Consider the following 23,007-nt stretch of genomic DNA (forward strand, 5'->3'; position numbering starts at 1 on the left):
ATGTAATACTAAGCCAAACAACAGAAAAGTCAAAACAAGTGGAATATATGAAAAGATAAAAATTTATAGAAAACTGTGACACAGAAGAAGAGCATTTGCTTACCAGGAAAAAATCAGTGGAAAAGTAACCAGTAAAGAAGGTTAGTAAGTTTTACGGATCCTTTCAATACACACTGGTCCCCTGCAGAGTAGTTCCTGAAACCTAGAAAGCATTTCTCACCATTTTGGTGGGTTCTTTAGTACGCAGATTTAAAGTTTGCTTCACAAGTTAGGTTTCAAGTAGTTTCAAATATTTTGCAGCAGATCTGAAACAAAAGCATCACTGGATAAGGACTATGGACAGTTGAAGCGAGCTGGTAAAGCTCCTTGGCAGGAATTCATGTTATGTAATTTAATTATTATAAATAAATAAAATAATCTCTAAGTGCTTATTCAACTAGTATTGTTTGATCAAAAAGTAACTACACTAGCAGCTGAATTCCTCTGTCAGYGCCCAGAGCTTCCTTGTGCTGTGACAACACTCCCTGCCCTGACACATCCGTACAACATTTCAGTCCTGTAAGAAGTGAAAGACAGTAATACTAGCTTAAGTAAAGAGAATTACTGACAATAACTAAGTGTAGACTAAGAAATTTAAAGAAAAAAAAACCCTCCAAACACCACAACATACGAGTCGGCACATTTGGAAGTGGAGAAGACTCAGGTCATTTTGTGCAAATCCAGCATACTGTTGAAGAGATGTATGTTACACTTTCGTAAAATAYACTTTGTACTTGGCAGCAAATCAGCYGTCCACAGGGGGGAAAAAAAWWAAAAAARGGAACCTAAGACTCCGTTAGAAAGGATTCCAAAAATCTGCACCATGCAAAGCTTTCCTTCTAGAGATGTAACACATTAGTTTAATGTGGAATTTCTACRAAAGAGAAATAGTTTTTTAAACCATGACTAACATTAAAAGTAATTCACTATCTAGGCATCTACCGGCAAAGATGACAGAGATGCTATAGGCACTACCTCCCAAGGCAAAACATGCTACCAAGTATAATACAAATGACACCTTAACATGTGAATATGACATTAGAGACTGTCAAGACTCCCTGATAAACCAAGAGCTAGTTATGAGTGGTTGGTAAATATCTCTGGTTTCAGAGATGCTACAGCGGGAAAGCTGCGCCTTTAGCTGTTTTTCTTCAGTTTCTGCTGCTGCAGCTAGCAGTACAGCTGTGGCACCACCGACACAGGAGCAGAGAATGCAGCRGAGGACACTGGTTATCACACAGCCCTTCTTTCAGGCATCGGCACATGTCCAGCTGCAGTAACCAACACGCTGGTACATTCCAGCAYGAACATGCAGAAAACGCTACGCCCGCAAGAGCAATACCGATGGAATTACTGCGGCAAATTCAGAGGAAAAGGTCTACCTACATGAGGTCTACCTCTTGATGGACTACCCAGATGATATCAAAACAGAATTAAAAACCAAAACAAAATTGAAAACAACTCCTCCTCTTCATCTTTGTTTTCACTTATCTTGCTCTAAGGCACTGCAACAAAAAGACTTTACCCATGAGATATAMATTGCTTGATAAAGGTCAAGGTGAACCTTGGAAGGAATACAGTGTGATTCTTCCAAGGGAATCTCTATGCAGAGATATAAAGACTTTGCCAAACTGCTAAACCAAACAGCATACATACATTCAACTGGTTGTATATAGGGACAAGGTCCATTCAGGAAAAAAAAAAACAAAAAACAAACAAACAAAAAAAAGCACTCAGAACTTTACAGCTACTGAAATAACTTCTTTAATAAATGTGAAAGAAAACACATTGTGCCTTAATTAAATTGAAGTAATTCCGGACTACTGCAATCTGCTTTATCTATTTCTTCCTTTAAGAGACAAAGTAATCTAATAGCTATGACAAGTGAATCAAAAAAAGAAGTTTCCATAGGTAAGTGAACAGCAAAAAGTTTTAAAGTAACTTAATTTTGATTTGACTGTCCCTTTAGAACTCTCACAAATCTATTTTTCAGGTTGTATTAGATGCAACAGTCATATGAATGCATATAAAGAAGGTAACTGTTAGAAATACATATAGGTGAACACAACTCAACCTTCAAGAATAGAAGTGCGTGAGCAATTTTCATAAACCATCTTATTCATTTTTCCTCAATGTTATGTATTTACAAGTCTTCAAAGCTTAAGAAAGTAATGAATTGCATACTCATGCTGGTAGAAATGTCTACTCCCTTCAGAAGTAGACACAGAGTATACAGAGGACAGAAATACTTGGAAAACATTCCATGGAATGATGCAATTCCTAAGACAGATATTCCTGAGCTAAATGAATTGAATTATGGACATAGTCCCCTTAAATTAGAAGGGTCACACCTATACTATAACCTTACTATAGGTCTCTTTTGAGCTAGAGCCATCTCTTATATCCTCCTACCAGGATCAAAAAGTTTCACATCAAAGCCTCCCCCCTCCCTCCTGTGTTGAAGCCTAACTAAAATCCTACTCCAAACAAATCATCTGAAATTTAGATTTTTATTATTATTTATTAAATGAGTTCCTCAGTAAGGCTCTGTACGATGAGCTTCTACTGAGAATGCTAACACTGAAAAAGACAAATCCTATAGAAATACCTTGCCCCCAGAAGCCTTAGTCTTCTGGGTATCAATAGGGATGCCACCTACTATTTAAAATAGCAAAGCTAGAAACTACTAAATGTTTCTTACTGAGGTTTCATATCAAGGCAAACGGAACTGATTCCAACCTCTCATCTAAGCTCTGATCTCTGTTCCAAATGCRTGAATGACATCTTACTTCTGGACAAAGGACAGGTAATAGTCACATTTGTAATTAAATGCATATACTATTAAATTCTAAGTAACTTATATTACAAGGACTATCTAATAGTTACCTCTACGTTTCAGTTAAAAGTTGTTCACGTTTACAACTGCAGACCGCAAGTTAACTCCAGAAGACCCTGTTCCTGATAATCTATACATAGAAGAGAGGCAATGAGGATGTACGGTCTTATAATCCTCACTTTTAAGCAATTATCACAGAAGTAAATGGGTCACAATATTGATGCAACTTCAGTTTGCTTTACGCCAAGATTACGTATTATTCCCTTAATAAGTAGTCTCACAAATGAAATGTTATACAAAGGTAGCCTGGAAAAGGGGACATWAATCCTACTTATGGGATTCTATGCACTTCAAGACACTGAATGCTCAGGCTCTTAAGACAGTAGCATTGGGATTCCTACACGTGGCATGTGGGTAGTCCCGTAACAGGCCTATGGTTATTCATCTCTGTAAAACTTTGTCTTGATTTACTCTTAAACAAATCCAAAATAACTGATTCCTTAACCAGCACTCCAAGCACACCATCAGGGATTCACATGCCTTTTTTTTTTCTTTTACAATTTTAACACTATTTAAGGACACTACCATCATTTTATTTGAAATCTATTTATTATGCTTCAYGTTTATTTACTCTATTTCTAATGACAGTAACTTCGCTGAACACTTAGATTGTAATTTGACTTGCACAGAAAGGTTTCAGAAATAAAACAATAATGTTAGAGCATAAAGTCCAATACAGTAAAGGTGTCAAAGAAATGACAAAATTAAGTTGTACTGTACAGGCCAAGTAGTAACAAAATGAACCACTGGCACGAAATAAGAAAGGTAAGCATTTCATTACAAAACAGTGTAGGAAGCTTGTGGAAAAAAAAAAAAAGGTGTAAGTGGTGAAGGAGAGATTTTAAAGCAAACAGCAGCACTCTCTTCACATTATAACTATCTGTGCAAATGCAGCATTAATAAAAACACGTGTATTTACAAAACAGAGGTAAGGAACAGCAGTTAAAGCTCTGGTTCTTACTGTGATAGTCACAACCCTGGCATCACCTTTCTAAGAACATGGCTTCCACTACTCATGAAAGGCAGTCAGGTGCAGACTTCAAGCATCTATGCTACCATACAGCTTATGCTAGTGTTGTCAGCTTGTCAATTAAATCATCAACGGTATTCACAAGAAGCTTTGTATCTTCCTTGTCACTCATACGATGCTGGCCAGCTTTGCGGAGGATAACATCCACATCTTTGCTCAGAACGCGATCTGCAACTTGCATAGAGATCTGCCAAGGGACGTCATCATCCTTCATGCCATGAATAAGTCTTATGGGACACGTTACAGGAATAGGACTATTCAACACACAGTGGTTTTCTGCTTCTCTAATGAAGTCATATGTCAGAGAGTAATAGCCTTCCTCGCTATGCTTTGTTGGCAACTTCCATTCGCCTTTTTCTTCTATTTCTTTTTGTGCCTATATATATAAAAAAAACCAAATAATACACAAGCAAGATGTTATGAATTCTTTAGAGTGCCCCAGTTTTTTCATTTCTGCTCTAAATGCACTAAATCTCCTCAGACTTTTTACATTTCATTTTGCCCAGTCCTATTAGCAGAGAAGGTATATTCCTGCCTGCCTTCCAGCATCTGAGAAGACAAAACCCCTACCCTGCCACAAAAGCTACACTGCGCCTCTCTCCTGCAATTCATCTAGTTAATAATCCCCAGCTAAATTAAGATTCTCAGACAGAATCTGTCTGAAAGAAAAAGATATACAACCACAATAAACAGTAGGTCTTTCTGGCTTCAATCAATTCACTGAACCTCAAACAAGGAGGCTCCAAGGAAACGGTAATTTTCCAGTGATGAGTTTTTTCTGGCTTTGCCATAATAGTAATGTTTAAATACTATATTTCCTGACTCTGAAGACAGATCTGTATATCCGTAGGGTTTAAGGAAAATAATTTTTGATCAAGTCAAGTCAGTATTTTCTATCTGTTTATCTTCCATTTCCTCTGATAAATAAAGCACAAAATACGTCGTAATAAATAGATTAAATTTACGTCAGCATAATACTAACTTGACTGCTACACACAAGAAGAGTAATATCTACCAAAAATGTTTAGTTTTTTTGTACATTGTACATCCTAACTACCTGTGACTTCTGTCTCATTTAACCTGAACCAACCCATAATAAGTATCTTTTAAAAAGCATCATTGTTGTTCTTCACAATTTTCCCTCTTTTGGAAAAAAAACTCAGCATAAAGGATAAGAAATAGTTCTTTATAAGACACGATGTAAGACACTAATTTTTTCAATCTATTTAATTAATAAGCCATAAACAGATGTCAAAAGTAAGCCTACTCATGATCAGTAAAGCTTAAACTCATGTATGAATAAAGCTTTAGGTAATGATACTAGAATATTATCAAAAAAAAATTTTAATTATTCTACAGTATGAGTTATTTGCTGACATATTTCTTTGTAACGTTATTACAACCAATTTACTTTCCTGAAGACCGAGTGCCATTAAGCAGGCAACGTGAAGAAAGACTTTGTGCCATCTAGATCTCACAGATTCTTTACRAACACACTGATCTGAAGAATTCCCTTTCTATGCAGGGCCTGTGTCAGATTTATCTCACCCAATATCATTTCAACTACTTTAACAGCTACTTCTTCACCCTTGAAAGCACAATCCTATTCACCTTATACCCAATAAGCTGAATAGATTCAATCCAATTTGAATGCAAGTATAAAATCTTTAACACTGGCATCTAATGGATTGCTGAACAACAGCCATTTGTAACTCCATGTCCTATATGCCACATAAACACATTCTAGGCAGTATTCACATTAGCTTCACAGCAGAAGCACAGTATTTTTCAGATTTTCAAATTAATGTAAGCTTTCAGTTTACCTCCAACATACCCACAGAAAAATTACCAGAAGATGTGCAGGCTCAGTACAGCATTTGAACAACACACTATATTAAATGTTTGATAGAGTTTAGCTTGCACAAAAGCCAATCATGAGCATTTACCTCAATGGGAAGCCTGTTAAAAGTTGTTACAAGATGATCTGCTGCTACAGCTACTCCAACTAGAGCAGCTACTTTATCTGGGCGTGCCACTGCAGCATGAAGCATCAGCCATCCCCCTAAGCTGGAGCCCACCAGAATCTTAAAAGAGAGGAAACAAGACGTTATTGTACAGGAAGCATCTAATATTTTATGTTTTTCTTTCACAAAACATCAGCTTTCATCTGTTTAACTATTTAAACCTCGGGCACAATCCTGCTGTCCTTACCCAGGCAGAACTGCTGTCATCTCCAGTGGAAATTTTGCCTGAGTAAGCACCACAAGATCTGGTATTTTATTTTTTTGTTTGGCATGGCTGGTTATTGCTGACTGGCACTGAAACACTGTAAACAAAATGAGAGGTGAAACAATTCAGTACCACATGCATATTTTATGCTTCTTTCTTAAAATAAACGCACATCACAAAGGCTCAGTGCAATGACAGGGACCAACGAAAGCAATTTGTAGTACAAAAAGGTTTTAACAAAATACTGGGGTATTTCCAGGTGGCAGCAGTTCTCAAGTTCCACACAGTAGTTGAATGAGCATCTACATTTCACTTCTAAAATTAAAGAAGAAACCAAATGCTGCTTCCGCTGACAATTTTGTTAGGTATTTTACCATATACACAGTATCTTAACTTTTAATGCTACCGTTAAAGTCTTTTTAATTAGTTAATTCATCAGCACCTGGACACTACCATTTAGACATGGAAAAGCTTTTTCACTAGGAGGGCAGTGCAGCACTAGAACAGGCTGCCCAGAGAGGTCAGGTGGAAACTTCATCCTCAGAATTTCCGAGACTCCTCAGGACAAAGCCTAGACTGATCTGACCCACTGCAGTGACAGTCCTTGTCCTAGTTAGGGGCCTGACTAAGTGACCTCCAGATGGTTCTGCAATCTACATGCGTGTGAAAGACGTCCTACGAATCTGACTGATTTCAAATTAATCATCTTGAGAGTGCAAGTTGTTACGAGAAAGAGACTGTAAATAGAAACTATTGTTTACCAGAGCTTCTGTAGCACATTTTCAAGTACATAATGCTCTATCTTGAGGGAGGAAAATGTACTATACATAGAAATAAAATATAACCTGTGGTCCATCTGTAAGTTCATCCAATATAGATAGAACATCCTTTCTCCATTTCCCTATCGTGCACTCCTCGATATTACCATTTGAACTTCCACATCCTGTATAGTCAAATCTGCAAAAGTAACCATAAAAATGAGATTTGTAGTACTATCTGCAGCTACACAAAATCTAATGAAACGGTACTATTTAATCAAAATTAAACAGATGACAATGTATCACATTGCTTACTTTCCTACTTGGTCCTGCTTATCTTTAGCATCCAAAAATCACATGAAAGGAGATTTAAATGCAACATATACAATGAGGTGATGCACTATTCTTATACTGTGACATACAAATAACCAAATTTACTAGGATAACTCCCAGACACATAGAATTTCCCTTTTAGCAAAAATGTGACAAGCTGCATTTTTAAAGATATTTTTAATATGTAAAAGACTCTTTCAAATATTACCAATTAGAAATACTTATAAAACTCAGCATTCCACYAGCCTATCAAAGGAGAATCTCACCAATTACGTACAAGATCCTCTAAAATCATACAAGTCACTGGATAGTTTAATCAGATCTTGCAGTTAAAAAGAATGCTAACAGTGATAATTCACAAAAATCAGAATTCCTGTCCCTACACCCAGAATTTGTAAGCTTTTTCCTTTCTTTTTGTGCTTGCAGCCTGAACATAGCACACAGTACTGACTAGACTACAGAAATTTATCACAGTTTTCTGAATTACTTTCAGAATACATATTTACATGATTTACCTCAGTCTCTCAAAAGACAAAGCCTAGGTTTCAAATGCACATTATCACTGCAACGGAGATACTTTTAATCTTTTTAAAAAACAGAGCCCATGTTCCAAACCAAATGCCAAAGTCTACATTTACTACTAAGAGATTAAGGAAAATTAATCTCAGTACTTATGGATTTTTTTTCTGCTAAAACCATTCCCCCCTCTTCCAAATGATGATACAATTGTTTCATTTTCTTGAGAACACCACTCTGAATGTACCTGATGAAGGCATGACCTAGAGAGTTGCAGAAATCCTCAAGGGCAATTGCTTTCTGACCGTTCATATTTGAATTAAGGCCTGGAAGGAAAATAATCCCTGGATTCCTGCCTTTTAGTCTATGGTAAGCTAGATTTGGTCGATCTGGTCGAGTAAGGAAGCTAACCGATGATTTCGGCCTGCAAACTGATAGAAAGAGCTATTTAGTACAACCATCATGATAACTTTGGCAGAAATACTAATATTTTATAAAACTGTGGTTCAGGAAATATCGGYATATTATTTGAAAATAACATAATTAGGCTCAAGTGAAAAAAAATAGTCTCCACTACATTCTTCAGTGGTTATAACTACTATTGATCAACCTGGAAGGCAGAACCGACTGAGATTCATTCTCAGATCATTTAGCGCCAACCACATAAGCAGCTGACCCAGCAATTAGCAAAGGCGTTGACAGAAGCTGAATGCCAAGGTCTGCTATACCTCCTTTTCCCTCAGCTTTTATATYATCTTGAATGTTTACTTATTTTCACATGAAACGATACTTTTCCATCTGTTTAACTTTATTTTTCCTTTTGTTTTTTCAGGAGTGAATATCAATAAATACAACTTTGGGACTGAAGTACTATGCATGAAAGGAAGTTTACAATTACGTAAGACGGCAAACTTCTGAGGAAAGTTACAACTGAAGGTCAAAACCGCAAGTGGGTCAAAACTCCACATCCAAAAAATCTACGCAGGAGACAGACACAAGGGGAAAGGTTATAAAAGAAAGTGGGAACTGAGAAAGAAGCTTGCAATTTTACCTTTTCTAACATGATGAACATAAACCAACATTGGCATCGACCATTAACCAAAACTAAAAAAAAATAGCCAATAAGTAAATAATATCTAGCCTTTTGGGGGCATGTCATCAACAGCTATTTCTGCTTAAGCTAAGTATTATTGTCAATAATACTGAAAATAAGTAAGGTGATAGGCTCTGTCAAGTTATTTAGCATGTGCCATTTTTAACACGAGTCTTTTTTTCCCAGATATGAAGCACAGAAAATAAAAAAACAAAAACAAAAAACCTCTACATTTTCTGTAAATACAGAATACAACTGAACACGTCCCATAAGAAGAAACAGAGTTGACCTCTGCAGATCTGTGACGTTCTTAATCATCTTCTAAAGAGGCACAGATATCCCACCACATGATTTGGTATATTCTTGCCAGGGCAGATAAACTATTCTATTGTTCATGCTGTTCTACATCTACTCAGAATAAAATACCACTTTACAAATCTAAGTATTTGCAAATATTTAAAAAATGTAAGATTGTTTAGTTCAACTTCTGGCAACGTGATCTGCTACACATTATTAGAAGAAAGTCTTCCTGCTGGTGTACTGAGAACTTATGACATATTTTGTTTTGCTCAAGATAGCAAACCAGACATACTTTGAAAGTGAACATTAGGTTGGACTGTTATTCATATTAATAATCATCAAAAATTTGAGCTGGTTTCAAACAAAGAAGAAAGTACTCATTATCATTAATACTGCAATGAATCTCAACCAGCATTACCATATTTAATCTAAGTTTAGCTGTCTATTGTGGGTGAAGGTAAGTGATCTATACAGAGGTGACAGCAAGAACTAATCTACTTTATTATCCCACTTTGCAAGATAACTTGCTAAACTGAAAGCTTGGTCTAGACTTCTGATAAAACTCTGATACTCTTAATTTTTAGAATAAAAGAGGACACGAATACTGCAAATCAGTAGTGGGGTACAAAGCCCACACTACCCCAAATGAAAGATGAGGGCTCCCTGGTTACGTAACTGGTAGATAAACTGTGCAAAAACAGGCCTTGGCAGTATTCACACCATTTAACTGCTCTGCAGCATTGGATTCTGTTTTCAGAGAGGTTACAGTCAAGCTTTTTGTATTAATTTGTACATGCATGAGTAAAGGTGCATGCAGGAAAGATGCTGGATATTACAAAACACTAACAGTTAAAATTTAAGTTAAAAATTGGAACTACAGATTGAAAAAATAATAAAAAATCTTTCCTGAAAAGTTGGGACAGTTTTTTATCCTACTACTACCTTATCCTACTATGCTGCAGTTATTTTGAAGGGGAATAAATATCACAGTAAAGGTGTATTTGTTCAGACGTATCTACACTACAGCTTTTTGTTTGCCTGTCTGTGCCAGTAAGTCAGCCACTTCTTCAGCTGCCAGCAAGAGATTAGATACACCAGAAAGTGCTGAACTTGACAGAAAGAATTAGGAATATTTTTCTCTCCCATAAACTCTCATGGCCACCTCTGCAGGGGTTGGTTTCCACCCTGCAGCACTCTGGAGGGTGCCCTCAAACTCTGTCACTGAGCAAGATTTAAACTGCAGCTACAAGACAACTGCTATCTAAGATACCCCACAAACTAGCCTTGTACATTTGACAAGCGTCACTGTTAGTGCACCACCAGCAATCCTAACCTAAATAATGCAAAAACCTAAAGCCACCAGCCCAGCCAGCCAACCTGAAGTACAATCCACACGAATCAGGATTCTCTTTAGCGTGGTCAAAAACATTAATAACTGAACATCCACCCAGTAATTTCTTCTCCAGATCTCACTGAGACCCCAGAAAGACCAGGGAAGCATTTCTGAAGGGTGCAGATTACCACAAATTACTGTTGGCAACAGCTAACTGCAGGGAAACCCAGGAGCTTTGTCTGATACTATGGAGGCACTGTGCAATTTTGTGTTATGACCAACAGCAATCATAAATGATACTACACAGGTGGAAACCTTTACCAAAAGCCCAGGACATCCGCTGAATAATTTGGGATGCTCAAGCACTGTAACCTACTCACTGCAAAGAGCAGTAGCAGACAAATGTAGCTCTTCTAAATAATGGCCTCTACACTGACCACCCTTTTGTTTTATGCAATCGCGGAGACTACAGAGTTAAGAAACCCACGAGGACACCATTGGGAACTGCTGCTTAGCCCTCTCTCAGAGTACCTAAGAGCACACTAAACAATCAGATATTATCATCCTATAACCATTTTCTTCTAATCTTCCAGGAAAAGAAAAATCATTGCAAGCACTTTTTATGCAGGCACACAACATGTGCCTTTAGCAGCAGCAAACACTTTTATTCATTTCTACTTTCAGCAACCTCATATGAGGTTCACTCTCTCAGCAAGGAAAGCAAACAGTTTGCTGTCAGGTTTAGGAAACCGGACAAACCTCAACAAACCAGAGAAACACTGGGTCTGGAAGAGCGAGACCGCGGCCTTGTGCTTGGGCAAGTGTACACCCTGCTCAACAGCGGAGGCCAACAGGGCCTGTCGAGGCCTCACCCTCCGGCACATCTCACACCCACCCAAGCGCGGGGCCTGGGCCACCTCCTCCTCTTGGCAGCTCCTGAGGAAGCGGCAGCAGGAGCGGAGGAAGGAGCAGCCGCCGCGCCGCGGGGAAGCTTCCCGCGACCCCTGCGCCCCCCCGGGCCTCCTCCCCGCTCAGGCTGCAAAGCGGGCCGCAGCGCACGCGCACCCGTCACGCGCCCGCCAACGGACTTTAACGGTCGGGCGCCCCGCCCCCTCCCCCCCGGCCGSCCGGCGCCCGCAGAGCAGCGCAGGAAGACCGGCAGAGGCGCTCCGCGGCCCTTCCCTTACCCGGGAGCCCCGGCACAGGGCGGCCACCCCGCCCCAGGCAGCCCGCCGCGGCAGCGCCGCCCCGCACCAGCCCCCGCACCGCGCGCGCCGCCGCCGCCGCCATGGCCGCCAGCGCCCGCCCCGCACGGCGGCGGGCGAGGAGGCGCCTCAGTGCGCACGCGCCCCCTCCCGCCTGCGGCCTGCCGGGAAGGGGCGCGCGTGCGCTGGCCGCGGGGCAGGCGGCGCTGCCCCGCTGCCCCGCGGCCGTTAGGGGGTGTCGGGAGCGGGGAGGTGAAGTGAGCCCTGCGCGGGGTGCGTTCCGCGGGGGTGCTCCTCGGTAGGGGCCTCTCTGTAAGCGGCTGGTAAGAGGCAGTCTAAAAAAACCGAGTACTTGAGGTGGCCTCTAGCCGTGCGGATATCAGCTACYGTGTTGTACGTAGTTACCGGCTCCTACAGGCTCGGCCGGAAAGGCTCTTTCAAGACCCACCGCCCCTCCCTCGGGCACCCGTCTGGCAGCACTGGGGCTTAGCAATTTCTCCATCTGCTGGCCATCGGACGTAACTAGTGTTTAGTTAACCGTTAYTCCACTCCGGAGCAATACTGGTCCAGGCAAATAAAGCCAAGGTTGTCCAAACACGGTTTTACTTCGGGAATGCACCCAGTACTTTTTATAGTCCTCCGAAAAGACGGAAAATAACGGTACAAGAAGTCGGTGCCTACGGAGCTAAGGGCCAGCCAAGGAGCGCAGCAGCTGAGGTGTCCAGGTGCAGCCTGTGCGCTTGGAAAGTCTCCAGCCCGGAGATGCTTAACAGTAAGGGTGCACCTGGCTCCCCTGGTCCTCACAGACTCACCATGAAAAATGGAGCCTGCCGGTGCAGTACAGGGAAAAACTGCTTACGTTACTTCGTCTTGATGTCCACGAACACAAAACACGCTACTCTGTGTGTGTAACGACAACAGAAAACATACTGAAAGGGTCGAAACTGCAAAAACTCCTATGATGAGAGCCCTAACATCTCCTGCCATCAGTCACAATCAAAACAGAAGGCAAACTGAAAATTTTGAAATTCAGCAATTTCTCTTTTGTAGTTAAAATTTCTTTTTCAGTTTCCAGAGCTGTTTACTTACAATTTTCAAACTAGGTGGACTGTACAAATGAGAAAGTTAGATACATACAATGAACAGACTACACTCCTAACTGGACTGCCATTTCTGAAAGATTATTTTTTGTATCTGTTTTATAGGGAAAAATTTGGATTGCTTAGATTCATTATTACTGAGAAATACAAAATTGCTTACACAAGTGTATCCAAAATTATTTAAAAGCTGAAAAATCTCAAAATGAAGAATCAGGTGAATATTTAAAACAAATGCATTTTTAAAAACATTTATTGAAATGCCTTCATTGCATCATGCAGGATACAAAAATCGTGATTAGAAAACCTTTATAACCATACTTATAAGTAAAATCAAGATACATCAGGAAACAATATTAATTATATAAACCAAAGCAATTAATTTCTGATAGTGCTTTAAATCATTAGATTACAAGCTTCTTATGGTGATCTGCACAGATGATAACTGTCCCTTCTTTCATGATTCAAGTCAGAAGTGGTGTACATCATGCTAGACCAACCATGTCACCTGTGTATACCACAAAAAAAGAATACATACCCGTTCATTACAGATACAGGGTTTTAAAAGTACAGTAAAATATTCTGTCAGCCTATTTTTATTCTGCTTTCAGTTTTTAATTTGCTCCATCAAAAGCCATTTTCATTACAGAAAAATGTCTAATGCACTGTCTTCAGTTACACAGACCACATAGCACATACATGATTACTGGAATGGGGACCCTTTTTAAAGTCATAATATATGAGACTTTCTTGAAATTGTTCCATTAAATACGTTTTTGCAGTATTAGTCAAGAACGTGAAAGTGGTTTTAAATTGGTGACCACTCTTCCTCAGATTCAGTTACTTAAAACTTCTATTTTTTAAAAAATTTATACACTGCTTAGTGTAAACGCTGAGAACTTGCCTCTTTATTTGTATTCCATTTGACAGCATTACTCTGTGCAGACATGCATGTAAAAAAATGTTCTGGACTGAAATCCTGGCTTAATGAATTCAGATAGGTAGATGTTTTGACACTGGCTTCACAGGGATCAATATCTGAGACATTTGAGTAGTGTGTTCACTTGGCACAGAGTAAGATTAGAACCATACTAGGACCCGACTACATCAAAAGAAAATTGATGCAAGATCAGCTCAATCTATTCAACAAGGCAGATTAAGAAAACACTTCCTTATGAAAAGTTTCCTTCTAAAATAATATATATATATATTTTTTAATATCACCTTGTAGGGGAAAAAAATCAACCATTTATAAAGCTACCCTCTTGTTGTTGACTCCACAGATGTGGACTTTAAATATCCAGTTGGTGCAACTGGGTTATCTGACCATATAGAATATTGTAACAATGTAATTATGTTAAAAGTCAGGAAGAGTTTTGGCACTATTTGGCACCATTATAGAAAGCTAAAGTATAACTAAGTGTGGGAAAAAAGAAACATTATGATACAGGGATTTTATAACTCTTTGGCTCTGTTGTAATATTCAACTGCTAAGGCAAGTGTGTGTACCTTAGGGTTGCTTTTTATTTTTATTTTTTATAAAATACTTGATTAAAAGAGTTTTAAAAAGTCAGCTCATCATCTATAAATGTCAAATGCTGCATATTAAAATATATGCTGTTATACCTTTTTGTTCCATTACTAGAATTTTTGCATACTGATGAGAACACACACATTTGTAAACTGTTTAGTATGCTTATGAAGACATTCTCTGTATAGGAGAATTTGTACAGAACTATCACTGAATCAAAATGCTGTCACTTAAATTGCCTAATTTTCCATTTCAGAGCACTATGATTCAACAGCTTTAACTCTTCTGCTCCTGTACAGATCAACTAAAACAATCAACAGGTCCTCCTTTTCAATGCATTTATAAAACCCTTTCATTCTGCGGTTTTGGGTGCACATCATAAGGAGGATATTTCTGAGCATTCGCCAGCAATGTATGTGTTTTTTCAGATTTTACTACATATGGCTAACTTCATATGTTAAGTTATTGCAATGTGCCCTATTGCCCCATTTTATTATAACATGAAGTGGGTGTAGCCTTCTGCGCCTGTAACAATAACATCCATCCATATTCTCATGGCTTCTGGTGTAGGAGCAACCATATAGTATATCCGGTCATGTGTCTTAACACTGAAAGTAAGTAGTGGATTGGGACTCTAAAACAAAAAGAAGAAAGAAGGATATCAAAAGAATGAAATGAAACCAATTTATTGGCACTATAAGTAAAATTTATTTACAGGGAGATTTAGGACAGAGTTAAGGAAAACAATGCAATGCAAAATGCTGAGCACTACATCCTACAGTGCAGTCTTGGAAGCAGAGATGTGTTTAAAGTGCTTGCACCCAGCACAAATACTTTTTTTTTTTTTAAATGATATACTTCTACTCTTAGTTATTATACAGCAGTACAAGGCTCCCAATAGTTGTTTCATGTCCAAACAACAAGTAATTCCTTAGGCACCCCATTCAGAGGTCAAAAGCACTTCACCTGAAACAAGTCCAGGTGCAAAATACAAGTTCAGAGAGTTCACAGCCCTTCTAATTGTACATGTAAGGCAAGGGGATGCCATCAGCTGCAGGTACCAATTAACTCCCTCCCTATGGTCGGGGCATACTGCCATCTCTTGATTTGCCAAAGCCACTGAATTCAGTGGTCTAGCCAACAGTAGGGCTAAAGAATTCCTCCAGCAAATCCTATGTGGAACGAACACTTGGCACACAGACTCTCTCTCTCCTATCTCTATTTTCACTGATAAAAAAGTAATGATTATTAGTGATCTGGCTTCATCTTCCTTTTACTCCACTTTGTTTATGTGCAGGRGTTTTTATACTGTCAACTCTCCCTTTGTATTTACAAAAGCTACTGCACTTTAGGTACTGCCATATAATACTCAGTTAAAACAACAGTAACAAAGATTACCTTATATGCATTCTTTAGATGATCATAATAGACTTCTTCAATAGCTTGAAAATATATTACACCTTTTAATTTCGTTTCATGTTTGTCTAAAACGGAAAAGAGAGAATGGCTTTTGAAAACTGAGATAAACACAGTACTTCAAGAAACACAAGGGTAATTTTCATTTCCACATCTGTCAGCTGATATAAATGACTGACTAGTACTTCTGCTTGTGAAATGCCCCAGTAATTTTCAACCTCTGTTATCAGTACAACAGTTGAGTTAAAAAGAGATATATTTCCTACTTCTATTTAATTTGTCTTCTTTTCAGCTTGGTTTCCAAGGAAATAAGGCTTTTGCAATTTTCCTATCTATTTGTAAGTCCGTGCCTTCACTAAAGCATCTGAACCTTTTGTCCAGTTTTAGCTAACAGAGGCACAGATGTCTCTGAGATATTAAGTTCTTCCAATTCCATTGGTAGCTAAGTAGAAGAGAGAAATCCACATAATCTCAGCTAGGGCAAGAATTCCCGCCAACTGTCTGTACTGTTTAGACTACTGGATGGCCAGTCATCTCATAAACCAGCCAAGACTTCACATACTGCTGAACTGTTAAAACAAAGCTAGCAGGGCAAGATCCATGGTTTTCCTTCAAAGAAAAACTGCTATGAAAAGCAAATCTGAGATAAAATCTGATAGTAAAAGCTTTACATTAGAACAGCATTAGTGCTTTTATTTGTTTAGAAGTGCTTCTTCCTATTTACAATAAATCTATAGTCTCAGGCTAATATTTATTATATATTTATTAATATTTATTTAATGTTTAACCTGTGAGGCTAACAGGTTGCAGGCAAGCTTCTGTGCAGCAGCTGCAGCAGCACTATAATCGTCTGTACACTCTTACTCTGTGACACCTATGGTAAAAGCCAAATTAATTAGAGGTAATAAGAGGTTGCCACTCTTACAAAAAAGGGCCTTCCATTTGCTTCACAGCAGAGGTAAGAATGCCTGAATGGATAATGTACAAAACTGAAATAAAGGGTTGGAGTCTTCTCACTTAAGTTTTGATATCTACAATGGAGATATGGCTGAGCTAGTTGTTTAGTCTCCCTTTAAGGTCAATGGAGAAAAACAGCCACTGCTAGGGTGTAAATTCTAAACTATTTAGATATCTACCTTCAAGGGAGGCAATATATTAAGTCCCATTCTAAGAATCCAAGACAGGTTTTGCATCATCTGTAGCTTTTATTATGAGATTTAAAAAATAAACAGATTRAGAGTGTTGATTTTCTGTGCAGCCTTCATATAGCCTCCCCTTTGGCACTGATTTCTGTCATCTGGCAGACCCAACTGGGAAAAAGTATTCAGATAAGATAAAGCATTATTGCACATTTTATCTAGAGAGGAGAAAGAGATAAAAATTATTTAAAGTCTGGCATTATATACATACGGTGCCTTAACACACAGCAGAGATCAGTCTGTGGCCTAAAGGCCACCAGCCTGCAGCCTGCTTGCCTCCCTCCCAGCATTGGCTAGTGAATGGAGAAGCAAGGAGGATACAGGCTGTGAACTTAACATCTTAAGAATCGCAATTATGATATGACCAGGACAGATTGACCATTTTCAGCACCCAGACTGAGCATCTTCAGCACATTTTCCTGCAGTGGAAGAGAACTTGTTAAATAATCCCAGATGGTATTAAGAAAATCAAAGCCGCACGTGACACAAAAGCACAAACTTCCTTCCAGTATTTTTTGCCAGTGTTTGGGGGATATAATGCTTTCTGGTCCCCAGTTTTTCCACTAACACTGAGCAGTCAAGCAGAACATCTTAAACAGTCCCATGAGAGACTCTACAGTCATTTTGAACACTCATGAAATCAGCTTACATCCTATGAGTAGTTGCAAGCAATTTCCAAGCTTCAGATAATAGCTAAAAAAAAAAAAAATCCCAGAAGCTCAGAAGTACACTGTTGGGAATCTCCCTGCCAACCCCAAGGGAACCAGAAGAAGTTCTGAGATATAAGATTACTACATTATAGCACATGCTTTACTAAACTATATACAACACTATACAATATATGTCTATATAGTACAAGCAAGCAGTGATCCACTCTCCTTGCAAGCCCACCCTGAGTTTTGTTTACAGCAACATTTCAGGTACGCACAAACTCCTATCATAGTGGACTTTGTGGAATCTCATGTTGCTTCAGGTCAGAAAATACCGACGTTTTAGTCATTACACTAAATTTTCAGGCTTCGGGATAAATTCTTTGTTCAGTACACTCACCGAACTAAAACAATACACCTATATGTTCATGTAATGTTCATTTATTCTGAATTTACAGCATCAATATTTGTATTTGAGATCTAAAACATATTTGAAGATCTAAGCAGATCCCCACTTACACAAACAGCTGCATTTTTGCTTAGCTGGTACAGAATTCTCATGAAATTTTCTTTGTTGGCTGCAGTCCTTGAGACGTTATAAAAAGTTTTCTTTGGTAATTGAAATTGCATTATGGCAACTGTACTGCACTCAAAACTGAAACTGGAAATTATTAGCATAACTACTTAAAAAATGGAAAAGATCAGTACCAGATGGGAACACTGTTGTATGTTACAGGCCTTGCTAACCAATAAACCAGCTGTTAAGAACAAAATAAAAAAAAGAACTGTTTCTGTTTCTCATATTCTTCACAGTATTATTGTAAACTACCAAAAATATTTAGTGGATATGTAATGAATTCAGATGATGTATTTTAAAAAAAGACAGACTGAGCAATGCATAATTACCATCAATTTTTAGTTCCTCATTACTTGCTGAAAAGAAGTAATGTCCTAAAAGGAAATGGAACTGTTTGTTTGTTTGTTTGCTTTTTAATACCAGATGTTTTCTTCTGCTTCTTAGCTACTACCATTCCACATAGGCCCTTGATTGACCTCCCCAACAATAAAAATTCAGAACACAAAGTAATTTTATGTCTTCCTCCAAAACTTCAAAGTCAAATTCAGTGTAGATTGCATAGCAAATTGTTAGATTTAAGAACTTAAGTCCCAAAGCTCTTAAGTTCCAGAATTCTGGTTTTGATTTAATATAACAAATTACTGTAATAGCTCCAGATAATGTATTAAGACAATTTAATCTACAGAAATCTGTTTTAGAGCATTTCATGTTGTTCATTTTAAAATTCTTTAGACTCTCAAAAATCTGGTGAACTCCTAAAGTCTACTGTGTATTAAACTTCCTGAAAAACTTTTCAGCACATAAAGTCAGGCAACTGCAGAAGCATTTCATTTAATTGTTTTTAGTAAGTATCGCAGATTATATTATTTATGATGCAAAAAGAAGTCATTATGTCATTGGGGGAAGTAGGTAATAATTAAAAATAAGTTAGGTGGAACCACTATTGTATGTACTAAGAATGTGATGATGACCTTACTTTTTTTCTCTTGTCTGTCCACTGTCTTCCTTTGTCAGTAATGCTTGTTTGTTTCCTATGTGTTACTAGGATTAAACACTACCAGGAAGGGACTACATCTTCTGTGAGTGTATGYATAAAATGCACCAACAAAATGCAACTTCAGGTTTTACTTGGGATTCCATCCATATTCGTAACATGACTGAGGTTGACAGGGAAACAGAGGGACATACATAGCCTAATAAGTGATCCTAAAAAGCAACCTACCTGCATAATAAGTAAAAGTTCTCTTGTTTCTGTCAAAAACAAACCATCGTTTCTTCCATGTTTTAATTTTCCCTCCCATCTTAATCAGAAAGCCTCGGCAGGTCTTCTCTGTGAGGGAGACATGGTAACAGGTCTCTATGTTGTGACCAGCTGTTTCAATGTGACTTCGCAGATCAAAGTCTTCTTTTCTAATGGGCAAGTAGCGAGTCAAGGGACGGGCCTACAAGAAAGAAAAGAAAGTAGTTTTTCCTTAAACAAAAGTCAACTTTTCTCTTATGCTCTTTCTTTCTGCTGCAGGCCAAGATTTCTTTAAAAGAAAAATCCTTAAAACATGTATCTTTACAAAATGTTTGATACTTGTATAAAAGTGAGATTAGAGCATGGGAATATCTCAAAATCATCAGTTAGATAAACTGGTAGAAGAGGGACCAGAGCACAGATGGGTGGTTTTAGAATTAAAATGTGAATTAAATGTGAAAGGCCTGTGGCTGCTTTAGAGAAATCGAGTTGTGTTACACAAACTCTTTACATCTCTGGACAAGATACTTACTCTCTGTGCAGCAAAATGGGTAAATATCTAGGTTATTAACATTTCAGTATTACAGGTACTTCAATACAAAGTATAATAGAAACAACAAAAACATGCTCTTCTTAGGAAAAAGTAGTATTAGGAAGAATGAGAGTGAACTGTACTCCTTAGCTCGTTTCACAAAGATTGCTCTAAACAAAATATAATTACTTTCTTCTGAACTAATTAAATGTGGTTCATAATCGGCAAAACAATATAGAGAACTGAAGTACATTCCCTTTGCAAGAGACAGCAAAGCAGACAGGAAACGGTGCTTCACTCTTGATCGTGTTCAGGACTCTGCATCCCACTTGGATAGGATAAGTTGAGAGAACAATTCGAAGAGTGATTTAGGACCTTTGCCAGTTGAAGCCATGTGCTCGTTCTCCGTGCCTGAGAAGTCTGGCAAAGAAAACTCATTATAAACCCAAGAGACAAAGTCTCTGGAGGCTCCTACCACAGTCAAGGCAGACAGAGGCTATGTCACAGGGTGATTCAGAACTGAAACCTCATTTAGGTGCTCTGAATCCCCTGTCAAAGAAATCAGTCCCTCTTTCGCTCTCTCTCCCCGCTCCAACATTGACTCCAGAGAAATCAGTAACCTGGAGAATCCAGTCCGCCCCTGCTCCATGCCTAAAGTTAGCCTTTAAATACCACTGTGAGTCACAAATCTAAGGGACTTTCTCTCATTGCATTCTCAAGCATCTCCTTAYGCAATGGGAGCTGTGTTGCCTGTAAGAACTTTTAGCACCCTTCTAAAATTATGCAGTCCTTTACTATACAAGCTGGAACTAGCTTTGGCATGTGCAAAGATGGAGTTCCTTCCCCTAGTTTACATTTCTAAATGTCAGGAAGTGCTGGAAAGAAAAAAAACATTATAACCTTGAAACTGGATCTCACTGCACAAAGGAAGTAAAATAAATAATGAAAAAGCACAGTTCATTCTGAAAGAACAGTTTTTTCTTCCTACTAGTTCAGCTATTAGTCTCTCTGCCAATTAGCACTGTTATTACAATGCATATGCATTCCAGTTATGAATGAAGATATACGCATGACATCATTGTTTACACCAAACCTGGGTTGTCATTAGAAGTTCTTAAAGAAGAAAAAAAGACAACATTTAAATGAAGTGTACATAAAATTTAAAATTTGGTAATTACAAGAACACAGGGTTGAATATACTAAATGAGAAATAGCTTAAAATTCCTATGTGACTGTCCTATTACTCTGATTTTTTATCAATTAAAAAGGCCAGTTACGTAGGAATGTTGAGAAGAAATATGATAGTAACACATAAAACAGAAAGATTTAGCTAAGATAACACAGATAAAAGCAGAAAGATATTCAAATAGGATTTGGAAACTTCCGCACCCATATACAAATATTAAGATGGACACATTAGTTTGCTATGTTATATTAATAAAAAAATGGCTGCCTAATTCATTTGCTGTACCATGTACAAAACCTCATTAATTATGGTAGAATAAACAAATAGGTAAGACACTAAACCTGAAGAGAGCTCAAGATACCACTGAACCCAAAAAGAAGCACAGAAGATGTAACAGGTAATACTGATTTTACTAAATCATGTTTCTTCTTTTGTGTAGTCCTCATAATGGTGGAAAAAACGCTGTTCTCTCCTTAAAGCAGATGTGGAGGTAGAAAAACATTTTTTTTCTCCAGTCAACTATTTTGGAAATGACAATTCACATTCCAAAATATTTTATGTATTAAAATGGGAAAAACAAACAAATAAAAACAAAAAGCTCACAACGGTTTATTAAATTAACTCTCACAAATTTCTATTGTTCAGATCAAAATACTGTGCTACTCAGTAACAAACCTTGTAAGATTAAATTTATGCTTTAGATACAAGATGGTAAATAGATACCTATGTTATTATTTAGATTTAAATGAATACAGAGAAATCTATCTGAGGCTCCAAAAGCCCAAACGAACTTTAAGCAGCACAATTACATCTTACAAGTACTAAGTCAGTCTATTCAGCTGGAAGTAGCTTAGCTTACCAGTGGCAGAAATAAACYCCACATCTACAATACAATTCATGTTTCTGTATCAAGAGTTAAGCCTTGCACTAAAACCATTTCATGTCAACATATCTCACCTGAGCTCTTTGTTTCTCACGTATCTTAACTTCTTTTTCAATTAATTTTTGCCTCTGGCTAGTTTCTTCTTCCAATCTTTTCTCCAATTGCTCTCTGCGACGTTTCTCTTCTTCCAGAGCTCGTTTTTTAGCTTCCATCTCCCGTTCCTAAATACCACAACACATGCAGAACTCCAGTTATATGTGAAATTATAACCGATAATATATTTCAGTCCTAGCTAGGACTAAATCCCTTCTTGCCTTTCAGGTAGGCAGAAGTGTATACCCTGCAAAGTAGACTGAGATTGGAATCAGAATCGCAAATATTTCTGCTCTAGAAATGCAAGTTGTTCATAAGCAACTCTCATAGCAGGTGTAGGAGCAATACTGATTAGCTTCTAATATTAAGTGGCCCTGAACTCACTCATTGAGAGAGCAGCTATTGCATATGGGCTCAAAGATGCAGTATGAGACTAAGCCGCAGAAAAACTGAGCAGAGAGAGGCCCTGTTTTTTAAGGCCCTGTTAGGCATTAATGATATAGGGCCTAATGATTCATTTAGGAGGGTATTATCTACCCAACATGCCAGCTCTTAGTTTTAATCACAAAATTATTTGTTTACCCTGGTCTCAAGCAGCCTGGTCTTTTCAGCATGCGCTTGTTTCAGAAGTCTCTCCATCTCTTCTATTCTTGCAACATTTGAAGTGCTTGCACTGCACACACACACACAAATCAGTTATTTAAAACAATAGCTGGTATGAAAGCCATATTTTACAATACAACATTAGTTAAGAATTGAATCTGTATTTTTAAGATCCAATTCAGTGCAGTAGGCACTAATTACAAATAATGTATAAAGTACACAATACTCTCTCAGTTGACATGTTGTCCATACCGAGTTGTGAGAAACG

At 38.1% G+C, this 23,007-nt stretch overlaps 2 protein-coding genes across 9 annotated transcripts in view; both read right to left on the reverse strand.

Annotated features, from left to right (window-relative positions):
• Positions 1-3,465: 3,465 nt before the first annotated feature.
• Positions 3,466-11,834, reverse strand: ABHD10 (abhydrolase domain containing 10, depalmitoylase). Its single transcript, XM_085304924.1, has 5 exons — positions 11,715-11,834; positions 8,049-8,232; positions 7,040-7,151; positions 5,912-6,049; positions 3,466-4,341 (listed from the first exon to the last, which is right to left on the reverse strand). Exons 1-5 carry the CDS (start codon positions 11,815-11,817, stop codon positions 4,000-4,002), a joined length of 879 nt encoding a protein of 292 aa, XP_085161050.1. The 5' UTR covers positions 11,818-11,834; the 3' UTR covers positions 3,466-3,999.
• Positions 11,835-13,064: 1,230 nt separating this feature from the next.
• The window catches only part of PHLDB2 (pleckstrin homology like domain family B member 2), a 70,466-nt gene continuing 60,523 nt past the window's right edge, over positions 13,065-23,007 (reverse strand). For 7 of the 8 annotated variants that reach the window (XM_085304929.1, XM_085304930.1, XM_085304925.1 and 4 more), the window contains 5 exons: positions 22,719-22,809; positions 22,118-22,264; positions 19,425-19,644; positions 15,759-15,844; positions 13,065-14,994 (listed from right to left, as the gene is read on the reverse strand). In XM_085304929.1, the coding sequence (XP_085161055.1) occupies positions 14,854-14,994; positions 15,759-15,844; positions 19,425-19,644; positions 22,118-22,264; positions 22,719-22,809 (685 nt within the window). In that variant the 3' untranslated portion in view covers positions 13,065-14,853. Of the gene's footprint in view, positions 14,995-15,758; positions 15,845-19,424; positions 19,645-22,117; positions 22,265-22,718; positions 22,810-23,007 lie in introns of those variants that run through there. The other variant, XM_085304933.1, reaches the window with a different exon arrangement.

Source organism: Rhea americana, unplaced genomic scaffold (genome assembly GCF_003343005.1).
Source record: "Rhea americana isolate MKP2758 unplaced genomic scaffold, rheAme1 scaffold_213, whole genome shotgun sequence".
Classification (NCBI taxonomy): domain Eukaryota; kingdom Metazoa; phylum Chordata; class Aves; order Rheiformes; family Rheidae; genus Rhea; species Rhea americana.